Here is an 18900-nt window from a genome sequence, read left to right on the forward strand (position 1 = left end):
AAGAGTATGTGGCCGCTTATGTCCAGCGCATCGTTCGAGTTGGTGCCAAACAAGGACCTGCATCGCTTCCCAAAAGGTCGCTTAAATTCCACCTGGATGAGGAACAATATGGATATTTAGGAGAGACATGGTCAATAGAAATTATACTGGTATTGTAGAAACCTAAGGCATACGAAGACAACATGTTCTCTGTACAGGGATACGTTGGAGCCCCAACATCGATAACATTACTTTCTACCAAATTTCATATTTATTAGTGTGCTTCATGTATTCCCTTTGGTTTAATTTCTTATATATTGTTAACTTACGCATAACTCATGAAAAGACAAAGGTATTGTTCAAATAAAGACTTTATACTAATTGTAATAATTAATAATGTACACAACCTAAGAGGATTTTTTTGTAATAATTAACTATTTTTTATTTATGACATATTTATATTTACATCACAATATTTATAACAAAAAACACAATCATATCATTGGGGAGAATGTGTGCCACAAGGTGGTGGATAATAGTCATGTGAAGGATTTATATGTGGAACCGGGCGTACAACCAGAGGTTCAAATGGAGCTGCAACCGGAGGTGCGGGCATGTAGACTTCCTCCTCATCGTTATCATCGCCTGAATATGCACCTAGCATGGCCCCTTGGGAAACCATTTCTTTGAGATCAGTAGCGCCATCATCTTTTTCTGTGGTCGATTACTACGTCATCCTCGCCTACCATCGTGTATCCGCCACTCCCATGTCCGGTGGTTGCGACGATGAGCCACCCTGGTAAAACAGTGATGCGCATGGTGTTTGGGTCACTATAGGCGTGTAACCATAAGGTGCCCCAAATCCCGAGTACATCAACATCAACCCGGGTATCGACATCGGCATCAATTGTTGCATGGGCGTCTGCATTGGTATCGTCGTTAGTGGCAGTGCATATGTCGACATCTGTCCCAATATAGGGTTCGACATCTAGGGGTGTGCAAATTTTGATTAACACTGATTTAACCGACCGAACCGAATTAATTCAATTAATCGGTCAGTTAACCAAATTAATTCGGTCAAGGTTGATTAAAAATTTTTTGGAAGTTCGATTAACGGTTAATTCGGTTTGAAATTGGTTAATTAACTGAATTAACTGAACTTAATAATTAATATTATATTAACCCATCAGGCCACTATTACCCACCCAAACTCATGCCTCCAAACACTAACCCACTCCCAAATAAACCCAAAAACTAACCCAGGCCCCAAACATAAAATTTTAATTCCCAAAATCTAAAAACGCAAAACAATGCACGGTAATACTAAAACACCAGCCACTGCCCACCAAGTCCCAAAATCTCACAACTCAAAAATCCCTAACCCTAAATTGAAAATCCCTAATCTAAAATCTCCTAAGTCTCAAAATCCCTACTGCTAGTCATCACCGTTCTACGTCCACTAGTCACACTATCCGACGTACACCAGGTCACCATCATCGTTCGATGTTTTTCTGCCATCGATATTTCTACAATTTTCGCTGTTGCTTCTTTGTTTTCAATGAGTCAACGTGTGTTTGTGAATGTAATTTTGTAGAAAGGTTACTAACCATATTTGCTGCTTCTTTTCTCTGCAGGTTACTGACATAGTTATGCTATTAATTTTCTCTTTAAATACTTGTTTTAACCAAAAAATAAAAAAAAACATATAAATTTTGGTTATTCGACTGAATTAACCGAAAAAGTTTGGTTTAATTAATATTTTTTTGAAAAAATTTGGTTTACGGTTAAGGATTTAAAAAGTTTGGTTAATTCGACTAATGCTAGCTCAGGTTGGTTAACTGATTGAACACCCCTATTGGCACCGACATTAGCATGGAGGTATAGTATACAGTGGACGTCAGTGCCCCAAAATATGATGTAACCCCCTAAACTCGGCCTAGACGTTATTATGGTCGAATCTCGAAGATCACATTGGCCATATTGGTGGCGCAGAAAATCATTTAGCTATTTTCTCTTAAAAATCGTCGCTGCTAAAAATGTCCTTATTGAGAAAACTGAATTTTGTTTGAAATTGTTTATCTTGACAAAACTCAAGTTTTGATTTTTTTTAGAAAGTATTGTACTTCAATTAAAACATCGCAGTGGATAATTTGCATATCTAAAACTCGTTCGTCATTTTCAAAACATAGGTTTAATATATATCTCATAAAATATAAATTTTGTGAGCAGATAGTGTTGAGTTTCGAAAAAAAAGTATTGAATTTTGAAAACACCATTGTTGGGCCTTGTTTGACTTAGTTATGAAAAATTCATCATAAATTGTCAATTTCACAATATTTTAAATGATAATTTTAAAACCTAAATTATGCAAAAAAATCCAAAATCAAAATAATCCAAAGTCCAAAAGAAAATCCCAAGCAAAAGTCCCTAGTAATAAAAACATATTCCCAAAATATTGAGTACCAAAATAATATATTTTTCTGAAAGTGACCGAGAGCACCTCCGTAAGTTGATCCTGTCTTAAACTCGATTATTATCTGAAAAGTTAGAATTAAAAAGAGGTGAGCTTTAAAAGCCCAGTGTGAGGTCAACACATATATAATCACGTACATGTCAAAATATCAATATCATCATATCAATCATCATAATAATCACAAGTTCTAATACTGATACTTATGCATGAACATGTTGATGCATACTTTTAAAACTATACACATTTTATAAAATTTCCTACCCATCTCCGCTACACACCATATATCGAGTTCCCCAAAACTCGTCCATCCAATAACACCATTTGTGGACAAGCCACCACATAAATGCCGGTAAATGACAATGTAACACATTATGGACAAACCACTACATATTTGCCGATAACAGCCACATAATTACAGATAAACTGCCACATAACTTCTACCTTTCACAAAACCCCACCCATGCATTTGATATGGCAATTTCACTTTTTAACACATATTATTCACTTTTACACTTAGACATGTAAACATGCTCTTATAATCACATATAACTTATTGATCACTTATAATCACTTTAACATGTTAAACATGCTTTTCACATTAGATCATGAATCTCAATTTTCACATACACATATATAAGCCTCACATGCTTAAATCATCACATATATCACATAAGCCATACATCACATATCATAAGGATGAGATTTACACATTTATCATAATCATAATCACAATCATAATCACATCAATTATCATGTGTTTCACAGAATCACTCGGTTAGAGTCACTTAATTGGTGTTCATCTTGTTAAGTTTTTCAACTCTTCATGAATATTTAGTATACTCATGTTTTAATATAATTAAATTATTAATGTAATAAAATAACTATATCACACAAACAAATGGTAACGATCCCACACCTTATACCGTAGATCCGACTTGCCATAATCCTTAATAACGATCTCACTTTGATCTAACTCAAAAGATGAATCTAACACATGAATAACATTTATTAGTTAAGATCCGTTTGAAAAATATTCATCATTAATAGATCAGTTACCAAAGTACTCACCAACACTTACCCCACGATTTTGGACTCTTGAAAAGATGATTCTTAATGCGAAACTAAGGGTCTCCCCTATGATTATCGTTTGGTTCTTCAAGATGGTAAGGAGTAGTATTGGTACGATAATAAATAAATGATAATAAAATGTAACATTGTCCTTATGGCCACTATACCATTTGGCCATAATATGAAACCACTAAGATAAGGATTTTGCGATCCAAATTACCACACTTGCAACTTGATTCAATACGGAATGGTCGATGAATCGAGAAAGGAATGAAGTCGATGAATCAAGTGATCTAAAAAGATTGATAGAATGAAGGGAATATGTAAGTTTAATCAATTAAAGAATCAACAAGTGAAAGAGGAAGAGAAAGGAATAATTTTTTATCACCAACGACAGCGGTGACGGCGACAACTTGACGGCGCTCCGACGATGGTAGAGTGGTGGTCCGACATTGGAGGGCTATGGGTTTTGGCGTAATGGGGGAGGAGAAATGAGATCCGTGGTGGTGCGCGGCGGTGATTACGACGGTGATGAGAGGAGAAAAAGAAGATGATAGGAGGTACAGCAACCACGAGGCGTGGTGAACGATGTTGGAGGGTTTGGTCATGTTAGAGGAAAGAAACAAAGATTAAAAGAATGGGTGGTGGTTATTTTGCAAAATGGAGAGAAAATAGATGAGAAGAGAAATGAAAAAGAGAGAAAATAGGAGTAAGAGGGAGGTAGGGATGGCAAAGTGAGGTTGGGAGAATGAGAATAGGTTGGTCAACTAGGTTTAGGTTCAATGAACCTTTTGTATGGCAAGAATGAAAAGTTTTAGCAAGGGAGGGAGACATGGAGTAAAAAGAGGGATTATGCACCCTCAACTTAAGGTACGTTTGACCTATATTGGAGGAAGGGAATCCTCCTATTTATGATGAAAAAGGGGTGGACGACCAATACTTAAATCACATTGAAAAATTGTAAAAAAAATTTAAATAGAAAAATGTGAACATTAGGACTTAAACCTTGGACCATTAGGATAGCTAAGGAATATTAAACCACTAGACCACTTCATTCCTTATTTCAAACTTGTGCAAATAAAAATAAAAATAAAAATAAAAATATGGGATGATATTTGCTAAGGGTTTGAAATAAATTTGCACAAAATAGAAATTAACGAGAGCGAATGGATCTTTTTTCACAATTTGCATAAATTATTTAATGATGTAGGAACCTTTATAATGAAAAGACTCGGGTAAAATATGAAATCTAAATCCTGGGAAGAAGTTGAGTTAAAAAAAATGGTTTAACGATTGCAAAGAAAATTTTTATAATGGTTAAAAAAATGTATTAAAAGAGAAGAAACAATCTTAGGAAGGGAAAGAGTGTAAATGTTTTTTGAAAAGTTCTAATTTAATTAAAAAGTAATTATTTGATATCGTAGTAGAGTTTTTAAACTTTACAAGTGGATTGAGGTGTGATAAGTGTCACATTTATTTATGTAATTAATATTTTTAATTTTAGTACACCTTATAATATACTTGTTTAATCTTTAATCTGCTTATAGAGTTTAAAAAATTATTAATGATGTATCAAATAACTACCTTTAATTAAATTAAAACTTTTCAATTTTTTAAACTCTTTCCTTCCTAGGATTTTTCTTCTCTTTTAAATATTTTTTAACTATTAGAAAATTTCACTAGCCATGGGTCAAATAATTTTTAATTACATTTGATTTTTATAATTTAATTTAATTTAATTTAAAAGTGTCATATGTAACAAAATAATTAATTAATTATTTTTTAAAGGCTAAAATAATTTAAATAATAAATATATTTTAAGGTACCAGTGTAGATAATATGGTATAGTTTAAATATTAGGTGGTTAAGTTTTGACTTCCGACTTACGTTTACCGTTGTGATTTATTACTGATGCTGCCTACGTTATGGTTTCACCGCTCGCCGTCAAGACTTGGATCGGCTGACTCACCGCGAGTAGCGCCTTGTTTCAAGCGCAGAGTAGAAATGAAAGCCCTACAATACCCCTCAACGGTAAACTTTCATAAATAAAAATATATGGTCCTGTTTATTTCTCTATTCCTTCTTTAAAGGACTCTTCTTCACCACCATTTCCCCAAAACAAGTAATTTCATTTTCATTACATTTTTTAAAATTATTATTGTCCTCTAAAGTCAACCAAATGTCTTAATATTTGATGATCTGGGAATCAATTCGTCGTTGATTCTGTTTGCACACTTATTGTCGATGGATTTTCTACTTGGAAGAAGAAATAAATGAAGATGGCTGAAACGGAGCGACGGACAAAGAATCAGTGGCTGAGTTCTGAACCATCTTCAACAGTCGAAATCAACGGTCACGATTTGTTCATCGCGGAACCAATGATAACCCATATTAATGGGAGTGAATTCTGTGCTCCTCAGCGTCAAAAAGATAACAATGCGTGCAATTTGAATCTAGGGATAGGAGAGAAGACTTTCTCTGCTGCCGGTGCCGCCTTTTTATCCGCCATTATCGTTAATCCTCTCGATGTTGTCAAGGTAATGATAACCGGCACAGACTTTCTTTTTCTTTTTGTTTTTTTTTTCTGTCGTATTATTGTTTGTTATGTAGATGTTCATTGTATCGGTTGTTTTGAAACATTACTATGTGTCTTTCTTTCCCTTTGCAATTAACAGACAAGGTTGCAAGCTCAAGCTGCCGGAGTACCTTATTCGCATCCACTAAGTAATCTTATTGGTCAAATGGCATATTTTGGACCGAACACGGTACGGATGCAGTGCTAATCCCTTGCCTTTTGTTTTCTAGAAAGGAATTACATGTTAGATATGTGCTTAATTTTGTCATGTGTGAATGTTTTGGATTAGATGTTTGCGGATTTAAGATGCTCACCATCATGCACACGTGCTGGAGTCCATGGTACAGTAGCAATTTGTCCTCCTGATTGTTTTCAATACAAAGGAACATTAGATGTCTTCAACAAGATAATTCGCCAGGTTGGTGTTGCAATAACCTTAAGTGAGTGCTTTGTCTTGATCTTAGTGTGTTTGTTATGCGCTTTCCTTTTTGTTTTCTACTGTTTTCAACCACCTTATAGGAAATGTTCTGCAGGAGGGATTTTCTAGGTTGTGGAGAGGGACTAATGCAGGCCTGGCCTTGGCTGTACCAACTGTGAGTTCCTATTTTGATTAGTTATCCTTTTAGAAGTCCGCGCAAGTATTTTTAGGTACATTTGTACTAAATATTTATAAAGCTTTTGTGAACATCACTCACATCGTGTATAGGTGGGAATCTATTTACCTTGCTATGATATATTCCGCAACTGGATGGAGGGGCTTGCAGCAGAACATATACCTATTGTGACTCCCTATGTTCCTTTGGTTGCTGGTTCATCGGCAAGATCAATAGCCTGCGCAACATGCTACCCTATTGAGCTTGCTAGAACACGCATGCAGGTAATTTTGACGTTAATTCAAATACTCACTCATGTTATTGATTTTATCATAGTAAAAGTGATTGCTTCACTACTGCTGTTATTTAATGCTAAGTTATGTGTTTTTTTTTTTTTAATAAAAATTGGTTTCTTATTTTTGTTACTTAAAATTTGATATTTCTCTATTCATTGTCTAAATAATGTAATTACCTTTATGATTGTATTGTCTAATCCTTTTCAGTTTTCTTTTCAATCACAGGCAGTTAAGGACACTCAAATCCAAAAGAAGCCTCCTGGAGTTTTTAGTACCCTTCTTGGAGTCCTCTCCAATGTAAAGGGCACAAACCCTCAGAACAGTTGTATGTTAATCTCCACTGTACCTGTTTCTGGTTTCTTTTTCAACAATTAAATGCTGAAAGCCTTCAGTCTTTTCACTATATATATTGTATATATATTCTTCTTCTTCTGCTTGTCTGTTTACTTGCTACGTCCTAGACCTCTAAAAGTACATTAGTCATTGATACTAACTCATAACCTCAAATGTTCCTATTAGAGTTTTCATGACCAATTGGTTGGCAATTGGCATAAGGTTATTGCAAGTTCTTCTTACATGTTTACAACGTAGACTTATGTTTCTCTAATTCAGCAGATTTTGTCTGACTTCACAGAAAATTGAGGAACTGATGTATAAGGTTTAAGCTTAATTTCATCGTCAAACTTTAGCTGCTTTAGAAGCGAGTATGGTATATATAGTCTAGAGTAATACATTCTTGCTTAGATAGTTTAACATGACAACATGATGGCTTGCGTCTTCTATGATTAATTTGGGGAATTTGAAATGTCTATGCTTTTATGATATTTGTTAAAATCATAATTGATAAGTGATGTTTTTCCTCGGAGTTTTGTTAGAATTATTGCTTAATGCTAAATGATCACTGCATAATTCCCCTAAACCTGTTATTTTAGTAAATGTTAATGTGAAATATTTTGCTGTGTGCTCAAAGAACTGCATTCCTAGATGGAAGTGATTCCGGTTTGTTCCAACAAGAGTCACAAATGGCAGTTTTTTGCTGATAACTATTCTCTTTCTCCCACCTACATACAGAAAAAGGAAGTCCTACTTTTCTGATGTTTACGTTGACAGCTCTAGGTTATCGTGTCTTATGGACTGGCATGGGAGCACAGCTTGCTCGTGATGTTCCTTTCTCTGGAATTTGTTGGTCAACCCTTGAACCTGTGAGTTTCCATTTGTTAGAACTTGAAACTCCTATGGTCATCTACTTCCTTCCTGCCACAAGTAACATAACTTGTAGGGGAAAAAACAACCTTGGCATTTTAAATAAATAGGGTAAAGACCCCAGAAACTGAATTGCTTGTTTTTTGTATCTATTTGATACGAGATCAAAGGCCCGACAAATGCATTCCAAACTAAATGGGACCATTCAGGAGTTTGTTAGCAAGGCCTTAGATGCGTACATGAAAGAACGGGAAAATCAAGATTTCAAATATTAGTAATCTTGGTCCAAGAAACCAAATCTTGCAGCCAAAGCGCATTGGATCTCCGTTACGAGCATCAACGATTCAATTTCAGTAGGAGATGGATCACAAGCTCAAATTCTTGAAGGCAAGGCCCAATAAGAAGATTCCAAGCCCAATCAAGAAATCCACCCATACTTAGTTGAAAATCAGGCCAAATTGTCAAAGTGGCCCAAGTTGTAAAGTTTTATTTTATTTATTTATTTATTTATTTTACTTAGTTTAATTTTTATGTAAATATTCATTCCAGAGTCCCAAATAAAGACCCTTGGTGAATTTCCATATTAAAATAATTAAGAGTTTTTTTATTTTAGTTTTCTAATTAGATTAGGACTAGTTATAAGGCCTATTTAAAGGCATGGTAGCCACCTTGTAAATAACTTCTCAAATATATCAAAATATCATTTGTTTAAGTGCGAATTCTCTTTGAGTTTTTTCCAAGAATTCTCTCTTGAGTTTTCTTTAGAAGTTGTTTTAACAATCTTTTGATTGTGGGAGCCATCTTGACCTTCTTCTTGCCATTGATATTCTTTGGAGGGAGATTAGAGCCGTTTGAAGGGAGTTGTGAGATCTTTCGGGATTTTAAGGCTTCTTAGGACTTATCTTTTAATTTCTTCTTGTCAATTCTTTCTTTATTTCGCTTGTCTTGAATCTTTATCTAATTTATTTTCTGTTCTTATTGTGTTTTCACCTTTTTCTATCTTAAGGAATCAACCCAAAATCCCCAATTTCTAGGGTTCTTCCATACTCTTTTGGGTGAAATTAGATTGTCGAAATTTGGGGAAAACTATCTTGGTGTTCAATTGGGCGAATCGCAATCTCCTTTAGGGTTTCAAGAACCCTTATTAACACTTATTTCTATTCTCAATTTGATTCTTTCTTTGTTTTGGGAATTTTATTTGAGATCTGAAATTCAAAATTCTAATCTTTTAATTTTCTGTTTCGTTTGGATCGATTGTTTAGGGTTTTCGTAGGAGTTTCCGTGACTTGGCAACTCGATCTTGGTCCGTCGCAACCCCGTATCATTTGGTATCTGATTTTGGGCGTTTTGGGTGTTCTTGGTTGATTTCTAAACCGATCTCAATTTTTAAAGCACAAACAATGGTTTACCGAAAAATTGTTCAAAAAATTTATTTAAGTGGGTAAACGTTGTCCAATTGATCTGAAATTTTACATACATATTTGTCGCACTGTGATTGAATATAAAAAAATTAATCCCGTAAAAAAATCAGTCAAAAAAGTCAAAAAAATAAAAAAGATGAAATTCAATAAAATTTTTAAAAAAGATTCAACGGGTTGAATTTGGTGCCCAAACTTTCCAGATCAAAAATTCAATATTTAAGGACATTCCAGATTTAATTTCATGATTTTTTGAGATCGGGAACACCTCGAACGAAGTTGTCAAGTTACTCCGTAATTTTTCGGGTTTTCTGTTTTCAGCAATTTTTATTGATTCTTAGCTGTGAGTTTTCATTTGTTTGCCTTTATTTTTCCTTTACGATATCTAACACTTTCTTGTTTCTTGTGTTAGTAGGATTTAAACGTGTGCTCAATTCTTCCTCGGTGCAACACGAATCAATTGGTGTCTCGTCAGTTTTTGGCATCCTAGTGCAAATTAGGATTCTTTGGTAGATCGGTTCATCCACTCTCTAATTGGTTGATATAAACTCTCCTAAAGGACTCACAAGACTGAATTCTAGCTCATTGAGAATTTAAATTTTTCTTTTTGAGTGATTAACGGTGAGGTTTGATAACTTTTATTTTTGAGTGTTGAGTGTTTATTTTTGCAGGTTTTTTGGAAAATGTCTAAAGATAACCATAATGATACACTTATGGAAGTCCAACAACAGTTAGACGGACACGCTGCTGCAATCACACAAATAAATGCTACACTTCAAGCATTGAATACTACTTTGAATGAGGTAAGAATAAATCAAGAACTTTAATATCGAGATCCAATCAGGGAAGATAGGGATAACCAGCCCCATAGGCGCGACCCTCAACGTGTCCCTAGAATGGATGATGATTTTCATGATCATGGACAACCTTCTTTGGCAAAACCGAAGTTCACAATTCCCCAATTTCGTGGTAAGAATGATCCAGAAGCTTATTGTGAATGAGAATCTAAGATTGAACTTATGTTTAGGTATTATAAATGTCCGGATGATGAAAAGGTAGCGTTAGCACCACTGGAATTTTCTGATTATGCATTAAGTTGGTGGACTCAACTTGGGGTAAACCGCCATCGGAATTATGAATGTGAGATTTCGACATGGGATGAGTTGAAACAGATTATGCGTAAAAGGTTTATTCCACCTCACTACTATAGAGAAATTAAAACAAAGCTGAGAAGACTTATCCAAGGTAGTAGGACGGTGGATGAATATTTTAAAGAGATGGAGATGCTCATTCAGAGAGATAATGTGGAGGAGGATGAAGAAACAACTATGGTTCGATTCATTGATGGTTTGAACAGGCCGATAGCTAATACATTGAGGCTATAAACTTACATTGATTTGGAAGAAGCAGTTCACAAAGCCATTGAGATCGAGCAACAATTAAAGGAACAAAGGTTTGGGTCCTTCTCTACTTCACAATATTACCGAGGTAACAATTCCAATTTTGATTTTAAGAGTTCAAAACCACCTTTTGTTACTAATAAGTCTTCTTTGAGTAACAAGCAATCAGATTGGAAAAATGGGCTTATGCTAAAACGCAAACACCTTCTAAGCAGCCCAATTTAGGTGATTCGAGTGCGAAGAGGACTCGTGAAATTGAATGCTTTAAGTGCAAAGGGCATGGTCATTATAGTAGGGAATACCCTAACACGAGATTACTTCTTCTAAAAGATAATGGTGAGTACACTTCCGACTCTGATAAAACAGATCCAAATATGCCAGAACTTGTAGATGACAGTGATAATGACGAAGAGTTGGTCGAACCACCAAACGAAGGAACTTTGCTGATTTTTCGTGCCTTGTAGTTCGCCAAACACTTAACATCCAGATGAAAGATGATGACAACCAAAGGACCAATATTTTCCATTCTCGGTGTTTTATTAAAGGTAACTTATGTTCAATCATTATTGATAGTGGGAGTTGCTCGAATGTAGTGAGTAGCTATTTGGTGGATTCTTTAAAGTTGCCTTGTACTAAACACCCTAAGCCATATCACCTTCAATGGCTTAATGAATGCTCAAAGTCAAAGTTACGAAACAGTCCTTGGTCACTTTTAAGATTGGCAATTATGAGGATGAAGTATGGTGTGATGTGGTCCCAATGCATGCGACACATTTGCTTCTTGGACATCCTTGGCAATTTGATCGTGATGTTACACACCAAGGTAAACTTAATCGATACTCCCTTGTATTTAAAGGTAAGAAATTCACTTTTGCTCCTTTAAATCCTACTGATGTATACAAAGATCAATTGAAGATGATAAAATTTTGTGAGGGGGTAAGGGAGAAAGAGCAAATACAAAAGACAGAGAGAAAAGAGGCTAATAGTAAAAAAGTCAAAATCTAAAAAGCCCAAAGGTGAGTGAATCAAAAAGTGGTAAAATGAGCGAAAAAATTCTTTTGGCAACAAAAAAAGATGTGAGGAGAGCCCTACTCAATAAACAACCTTGTATCCTTGTGAGGTTTAGGCAAAATTATTTATCTTTATCTAACATTAACGAAAATTTGCCTAGTGTGTTTCAATCTCTTTTGTAGGATTATGAGGATGTTTTTAGTAAGGCCCCTAAAGGTTTACCACCTTTACGAGGGATTGAACATCAAATTGACTTAGTACCCAGAGTTTCGATTCCGAATCGACCAGCCTATAGATGCAATCCTGAGGAGACAAAATAATTGCAAAGGCAAGTTGAGGAGTTACTAGACAAAGGGTACATCCGTGAAAGCCTAAGCCCTTGTGCTGTTCCTGTCTTATTGGTGCCAAAGAAAGATGGTACGTTTCGTATGTGTGTTGATTGTCGCCCAATCAACAAAATAACGGTAAAGTATCGACATCCAATTCCTAGACTTGATGATATGCTTGATGAATTACATGGTTCAATTATATTTACAAAAATTGATTTAAAAAGCGGTTATCATCAAATTCGAATGAGGGAAGGGGATGAATGGAAAACAGCCTTCAAAACAAAATTTGGATTGTATGAATGGTTAGTTATGCCTTTCGGCCTTACTAATGCACCCAGTACATTTATGAGATTAATGAATCATGTTTTAAGGCTTCACTTGGGTAAATTTGTAGTAGTTTATTTTGATGACATTTTAATTTACTCAAAGACATTAGATGATCATGTTTTCCATGTTCGAACCGTTTTGAATATTCTACGAGTGAAAGATTATTTGCCAACCTTGATAAATGCACATTCATTGTGATAAACTAATATTTTTAGGTTTCATAGTTAGTGCTCAAGGTATTCATGTCGACGAGGACAAAGTCAAGGCAATTAAGGAGTGACCGACTCTAAATCGATGGCGAGGTGAGATCTTTCCATGGTTTAGCTAGTTTTTATAGACGATTTGTGAAAGATTTCTCTACTATTGTTGCCCCATTGACAGAGGTTATAAAGAAATCGATGGGTTTCAAATGGGGTGAAACCCAAGAAAAGGCCTTTCAAACTCTAAAAGCTAAGTTATGTTCTGCTCTTTTGCTTAAATTACCTGATTTTGCTAAAACTTTTGAACTTGAGTGTGATGCTTCAGGAATTGGAATCGGCGCCGTTTTAATGCAAGATAAGCAACCTATTGCTTATTTTAGTGAGAAATTGAATCGTGCACAGTTAAACTATTCAACTTATGACAAAGAACTCTTGGCATTGGTTCGTGCACTTCAAGTATGGCAACATTATTTGCTGCCTAATGAGTTTGTCATACACACAGATCATGAATCCCTTAAATGGTTAAAGGGACAAGGTAAGTTAAGTAAAAGACATGCCCGATGGGTAGAATTCATTGAAACATTCCCTTATGTGATACAATATAAAATGTAAAGATAATGTAGTTGCAGATGCTTTGTCTAGAAGATATACTTTAATAACTACATTGAATGCTAAAGTCTTAGGGTTTGAACATATTAAGGAGCTATATGATGATGATGCTGATTTCGGCCATATCTATAGGAATTGTGGACATACTACTTTTGAAAAATTTTATCTTGTAGATGGCTTTCTTTTTCGTATAAACAGGTTATGCATACCAAAGTGTTTCATGAGAGACTTATTGATTCATGAGGCCCATAGTGGGGGTTTGATGGGACATTTTGGAGTGGCCAAAACACTAGACATCTTGCAAGAACACTTCCATTGGCCACATATAAAAAAGGATGTTGAAAAGGTATGTTCCAAGTGCATTACATGCAAATAAGCAAAATCTAAGGTAATGCCTTATGGCCTTTACACTCCTTTACCGATTCCTACTTCACCTTGGGTAGATTTATCCATGGATTTTATTCTAGGTTTGCCTCGAAATAAGAAAGGAAGAGATAGTATATTTGTTGTTGTTGACAGGTTTTCAAAGATGACACATTTTATTTCTTGTCACAAAACATATGATGCTACACATGTGGCAGACTTATTCTTTAAAGAGGTGGCAAGACTTCATGGCATCCCTAAAAAAATTGTTTCTGACAGAGATGTCAAATTCCTTAGCCACTTTTGGAAGGTATTGTGGGGTAAGCTTGGTACTAAATTACTTTATTCCACTACATGTCACCCCCAAACTGATGGCCAAACCGAAGTAGTTAATCGGATCTTAGGGACTTTATTACGATCTGTTGTGGGAAAGAACATTAGAAATTGGGAAGAATGCCTACTGTTTGTTGAATTTGCATATAATAGATCTATTCATTCTACAACTGGTTATTCTCCATTTAAACTTGTTTATGGTTTTAACCCACTAACAGTACTTGATCTTGCGCCATTACCACTGGAACACATTGTTAATTTAGATGGTGAATAGAAAGCTGAGTTGGTGAAATCCTTACATGAGAAGGCTAAGCAACGAATAGCCAAAACAAATGATGCCAACACCAACAAAGCAAACAAGGGGCGCAAACGGGTTGTCCTAGAACCCGGCGATTGGGTTTGGGTCCATATGAGGAAAGAACAATTTCCTGCAAAAAGAAAGACCAAGTTGGACCTAATGGGCGATGGGCCTTTCCAAGTACTCGAGAGGATCAACGATAATGCCTATAAAATTGATCTACCTGGTGAGTACAATGTAAGTTCCACTTTTAAAGTGGCTGACTTGTCCCCATTTGATTTTTCAGATTCGAGGTCGAATCTTTTTGAGGAAGGGGGGAATGATACGAGATCAAAGGCCCGACAAATGCATTCCAAACTAAATGGGACCATTCAGGAGTTTGTTAGCAAGGCCTTAGATGCGTACATGAAAGAACGGGAAAATCAAAATTTCAAATATTGGGAATCTTGGTCCAAGAAACCAAATCTTGTGGCCAAAGCGCATTGGATCTCCGTTACGAGCATCAACGATTCAATTTCAGCAGGAGATGGATCACAAGCCCAAATTCTTGAAGGCAAGGCCCAATAAGAAGATTCCAAGCCCAATCAAGAAATCCACCCATACTTAGTTGAAAATCAGGCCAAATTGTCAAAGTGGCCCAAGTTGTAAAGTTTTATTTTTATTTATTTATTTTTACTTAGTTTAATTTTTATGTAAATATTCAGGTCCCGAGTCCCAAATAAAGACCCTTGGTGAATTTCCTATTAAAATAATTAGGAGTTTTTTTATTTTAGTTTTCTAATTAGATTAGGACTAGTTATAAGGCCTATTTAAAGGCATGGTGGCCACCTTGTAAATAACTTCTCAAATATATCAAAATATCGATTTGTTTAAGTGCGAAATTCTCTTTGAGTTTTTTCCAAGAATTCTCTCTTGAGTTTTCTTTAGAAGTTGCTTTAACAATCTTTTGATTGTGGGAGCCATCTTGACCTTCTTCTTGCCATTGATATTCTTTGGAGGGAGATTAGAGCTGTTTGAAGGAGTTGTGAGATCTTTCGGATTTCAAGGCTTCTTAGGACTTATCTTTTAATTTCTTGTTGTCAATTATTTTTTATTTACGCTTGTCTTGAATCTTTATCTAATTTATTTTCTGTTCTTATTATGTTTTCACCTTTTTCTATCTTAAGGAATCAACCCAAAATCCCCAATTTCTAGGGTTCTTCCATACTCTTTTGGGTGAAATTAGATTGTCGAAATTTGGGAAAACTATCTTGGTGTTCAATTGGGCAGAATCGCAATCTCCTTTAGGGTTTCAAGAACCCTTATTAACACTTATTTCTATTCTCAATTTGATTCTTTACTGTGTTGGGGATTTTATTTCAGATCTAGAAATTAAAAATTCTAATCTTTTAATTTTCTGTTTTGTTTCAGATCTGATTGTTTAGGGTTTTCGTAGGAGTTTCCCGTGACTTGGCAACTCGATCTTGGTCCGCGCGTAACCCCCGTATCACTATTTATGCAGCTTAGGAGAAGACTTCTAACCTTGGTTGGCGAAGAATCCAATATAGCTACCATCCTTGGGGCAAACTTTTCTTTGGGTTTGTTCTTTGGAAGTCTTCTTCTTCTTTACTATCCTCTAGATGTAAAATGAATTAAGCCTTCTTTGATGGTGATGATACATGTGCATATAACATGGTTTCAATGCCCCAAGACTCAAACTTGTCTTATGACCTTCAAATTGACTAAATTGGTGCAATTTTCTAATGTATTTTCTTAGGCATCTGTCTTCTAGGGGTGTAAACAAGTCAAGTTACATGTGAGCTAGTTGGGCTATCTATAGTAGTCACTATTTGTAAAATGAATTAAGCTTCTTTGATGGTGATGATACATGTGCATATAACATGGTTTCAATGCCCCAAGACTCAAACTTGTCGTATGACCTTCAATAATAAGTTGCTAATAATTTCTTTAGGCAGCCTTCTAGGGGTGTAAACAAGTCAAGTTACATGTGAGCTAGTTGGGCTCGCTATAGTGGAGTCACTGTTTGTAAAATGAATTAAGCTTCTTTGATGGTGATGATACATGTGCATATAACATGGTTTCAATGCCCCAAGACTCAAACTTGTCTTATGACCTTCAATAATAAGTTGCTAATAATTTTCTTAGGCAGTCTTCTAGGGGTGTAAACAAGTCAAGTTACATGTGAGCTAGTTGGGCTCGCTATAGTGGAGTCACTGTTTGTAAAATGAATTAAGCTTCTTTGATGGTGATGATACATGTGCATATAACATGGTTTCAATGCCCCAAGACTCAAACTTGTCTTATGACCTTCAATAATAAGTTGCTAATAATTTTCTTAGGCAGCCTTCTAGGGGTGTAAACAAGTCAAGTTACATGTGAGCTAGTTGGGCTCGCTATAGTGGAGTCACTGTTTGTAAAATGAATTAAGCTTCTTTGATGGTGATGATACATGTGCATATAACATGGTTTCAATGCCCCAAGACTCAAACTTGTCTTATGACCTTCAATAATAAGTTGCTAATAATTTTCTTAGGCAGTCTTCTAGGGGTGTAAACAAGTCAAGTTACATGTGAGCTAGTTGGGCTCGCTATAGTGGAGTCACTGTTTGTAAAATGAATTAAGCTTCTTTGATGGTGATGATACATGTGCATATAACATGGTTTCAATGCCCCAAGACTCAAACTTGTCTTATGACCTTCAATAATAAGTTGCTAATAATTTTCTTAGCGACTTCTAGGGGTGTAAACAAGTCAAGTTACATGTGAGCTAGTTGGGCTCGCTATAGTGGAGTCACTGTTTGTAAAATGAATTAAGCTTCTTTGATGGTGATGATACATGTGCATATAACATGGTTTCAATGCCCCAAGACTCAAACTTGTCTTATGACCTTCAATAATAAGTTGCTAATAATTTTCTTAGGCGACCTTCTAGGGGTGTAAACAAGTCAAGTTACATGTGAGCTAGTTGGGCTCGCTATAGTGGAGTCCTTGTTTGTAAAATGAATTAAGCTTCTTTGATGGTGATGATACATGTGCATATAACATGGTTTCAATGCCCCAAGACTCAAACTTGTCTTATGACCTTCAATAATAAGTTGCTAATAATTTTCTTAGGCAGTCTTCTAGGGGTGTAAACAAGTCAAGTTACATGTGAGCTAGTTGGGCTCGCTATAGTGGAGTCACTGTTTGTAAAATGAATTAAGCTTCTTTGATGGTGATGATACATGTGCATATAACATGGTTTCAATGCCCCAAGACTCAAACTTGTCTTATGACCTTCAATAATAAGTTGCTAATAATTTTCTTAGGCGACCTTCTAGGGGTGTAAACAAGTCAAGTTACATGTGAGCTAGTTGGGCTCGCTATAGTGGAGTCCTTGTTTGTAAAATGAATTAAGCTTCTTTGATGGTGATGATACATGTGCATATAACATGGTTTCAATGCCCCAAGACTCAAACTTGTCTTATGACCTTCAATAATAAGTTGCTAATAATTTTCTTAGGCAGCCTTCTAGGGGTGTAAACAAGTCAAGTTACATGTGAGCTAGTTGGGCTCGCTATAGTGGAGTCACTGTTTGTAAAATGAATTAAGCTTCTTTGATGGTGATGATACATGTGCATATAACATGGTTTCAATGCCCCAAGACTCAAACTTGTCTTATGACCTTCAATAATAAGTTGCTAATAATTTTCTTAGGCAGTCTTCTAGGGGTGTAAACAAGTCAAGTTACATGTGAGCTAGTTGGGCTCGCTATAGTGGAGTCACTGTTTGTAAAATGAATTAAGCTTCTTTGATGGTGATGATACATGTGCATATAACATGGTTTCAATGCCCCAAGACTCAAACTTGTCTTATGACCATCAATAATACGTTGCTAATAACTTTCTTAGAGAGCCTTCTAGGGGTGTAAACAAGTCAAGTTACATGTGAGCTAGTTGGGCTCGCTATAGTGGAGTCACTGCTTGTAAAATGAATTAAGCTTCTTTGATGGTGATGATACATGTGCATATAACATGGTTTCAATGCCCCAAGACTCAAACTTGTCTTATGACCTTCAATAATAAGTTGCTAATAATTTTCTTAGGCGACCTTCTAGGGGTGTAAACAAGTCAAGTTACATGTGAGCTAGTTGGGCTCGCTATAGTGGAGTCCTTGTTTGTAAAATGAATTAAGCTTCTTTGATGGTGATGATACATGTGCATATAACATGGTTTCAATGCCCCAAGACTCAAACTTGTCTTATGACCTTCAATAATAAGTTGCTAATAATTTTCTTAGGCGACCTTCTAGGGGTGTAAACAAGTCAAGTTACATGTGAGCTAGTTGGGCTCGCTATAGTGGAGTCCTTGTTTGTAAAATGAATTAAGCTTCTTTGATGGTGATGATACATGTGCATATAACATGGTTTCAATGCCCCAAGACTCAA

At 35.6% G+C, this 18900-nt stretch overlaps 1 protein-coding gene across 11 annotated transcripts; it reads left to right on the forward strand.

The window, feature by feature from the left end:
- The first annotated feature begins 5398 nt into the window (after positions 1-5398).
- LOC105791132 (mitochondrial carrier protein MTM1) lies at positions 5399-15152 on the forward strand. Of its 11 annotated transcripts, XM_052635325.1 has the most exons (9): positions 5399-5551; positions 5785-6057; positions 6196-6285; positions 6385-6535; positions 6615-6688; positions 6802-6972; positions 7210-7309; positions 8095-8186; positions 14812-15150. In XM_052635325.1, exons 2-9 carry the CDS (start codon positions 5794-5796, stop codon positions 15040-15042), a joined length of 1173 nt encoding a protein of 390 aa, XP_052491285.1. In that variant the 5' UTR covers positions 5399-5551; positions 5785-5793; the 3' UTR covers positions 15043-15150. The 11 variants fall into 11 exon arrangements, with proteins under 11 accessions (XP_052491285.1, XP_052491287.1, XP_052491288.1 ...); XM_052635327.1 differs by having other exon boundaries at positions 5406-6057; positions 8101-8186; positions 14812-15152; XM_052635328.1 differs by having other exon boundaries at positions 5409-6057; positions 6385-6513; positions 6629-6688; positions 14812-15147.
- The last annotated feature ends 3748 nt before the right edge of the window (positions 15153-18900 follow it).

Source organism: Gossypium raimondii, chromosome 8 (genome assembly GCF_025698545.1).
Source record: "Gossypium raimondii isolate GPD5lz chromosome 8, ASM2569854v1, whole genome shotgun sequence".
Taxonomy (NCBI): Eukaryota; Viridiplantae; Streptophyta; class Magnoliopsida; order Malvales; family Malvaceae; genus Gossypium; species Gossypium raimondii.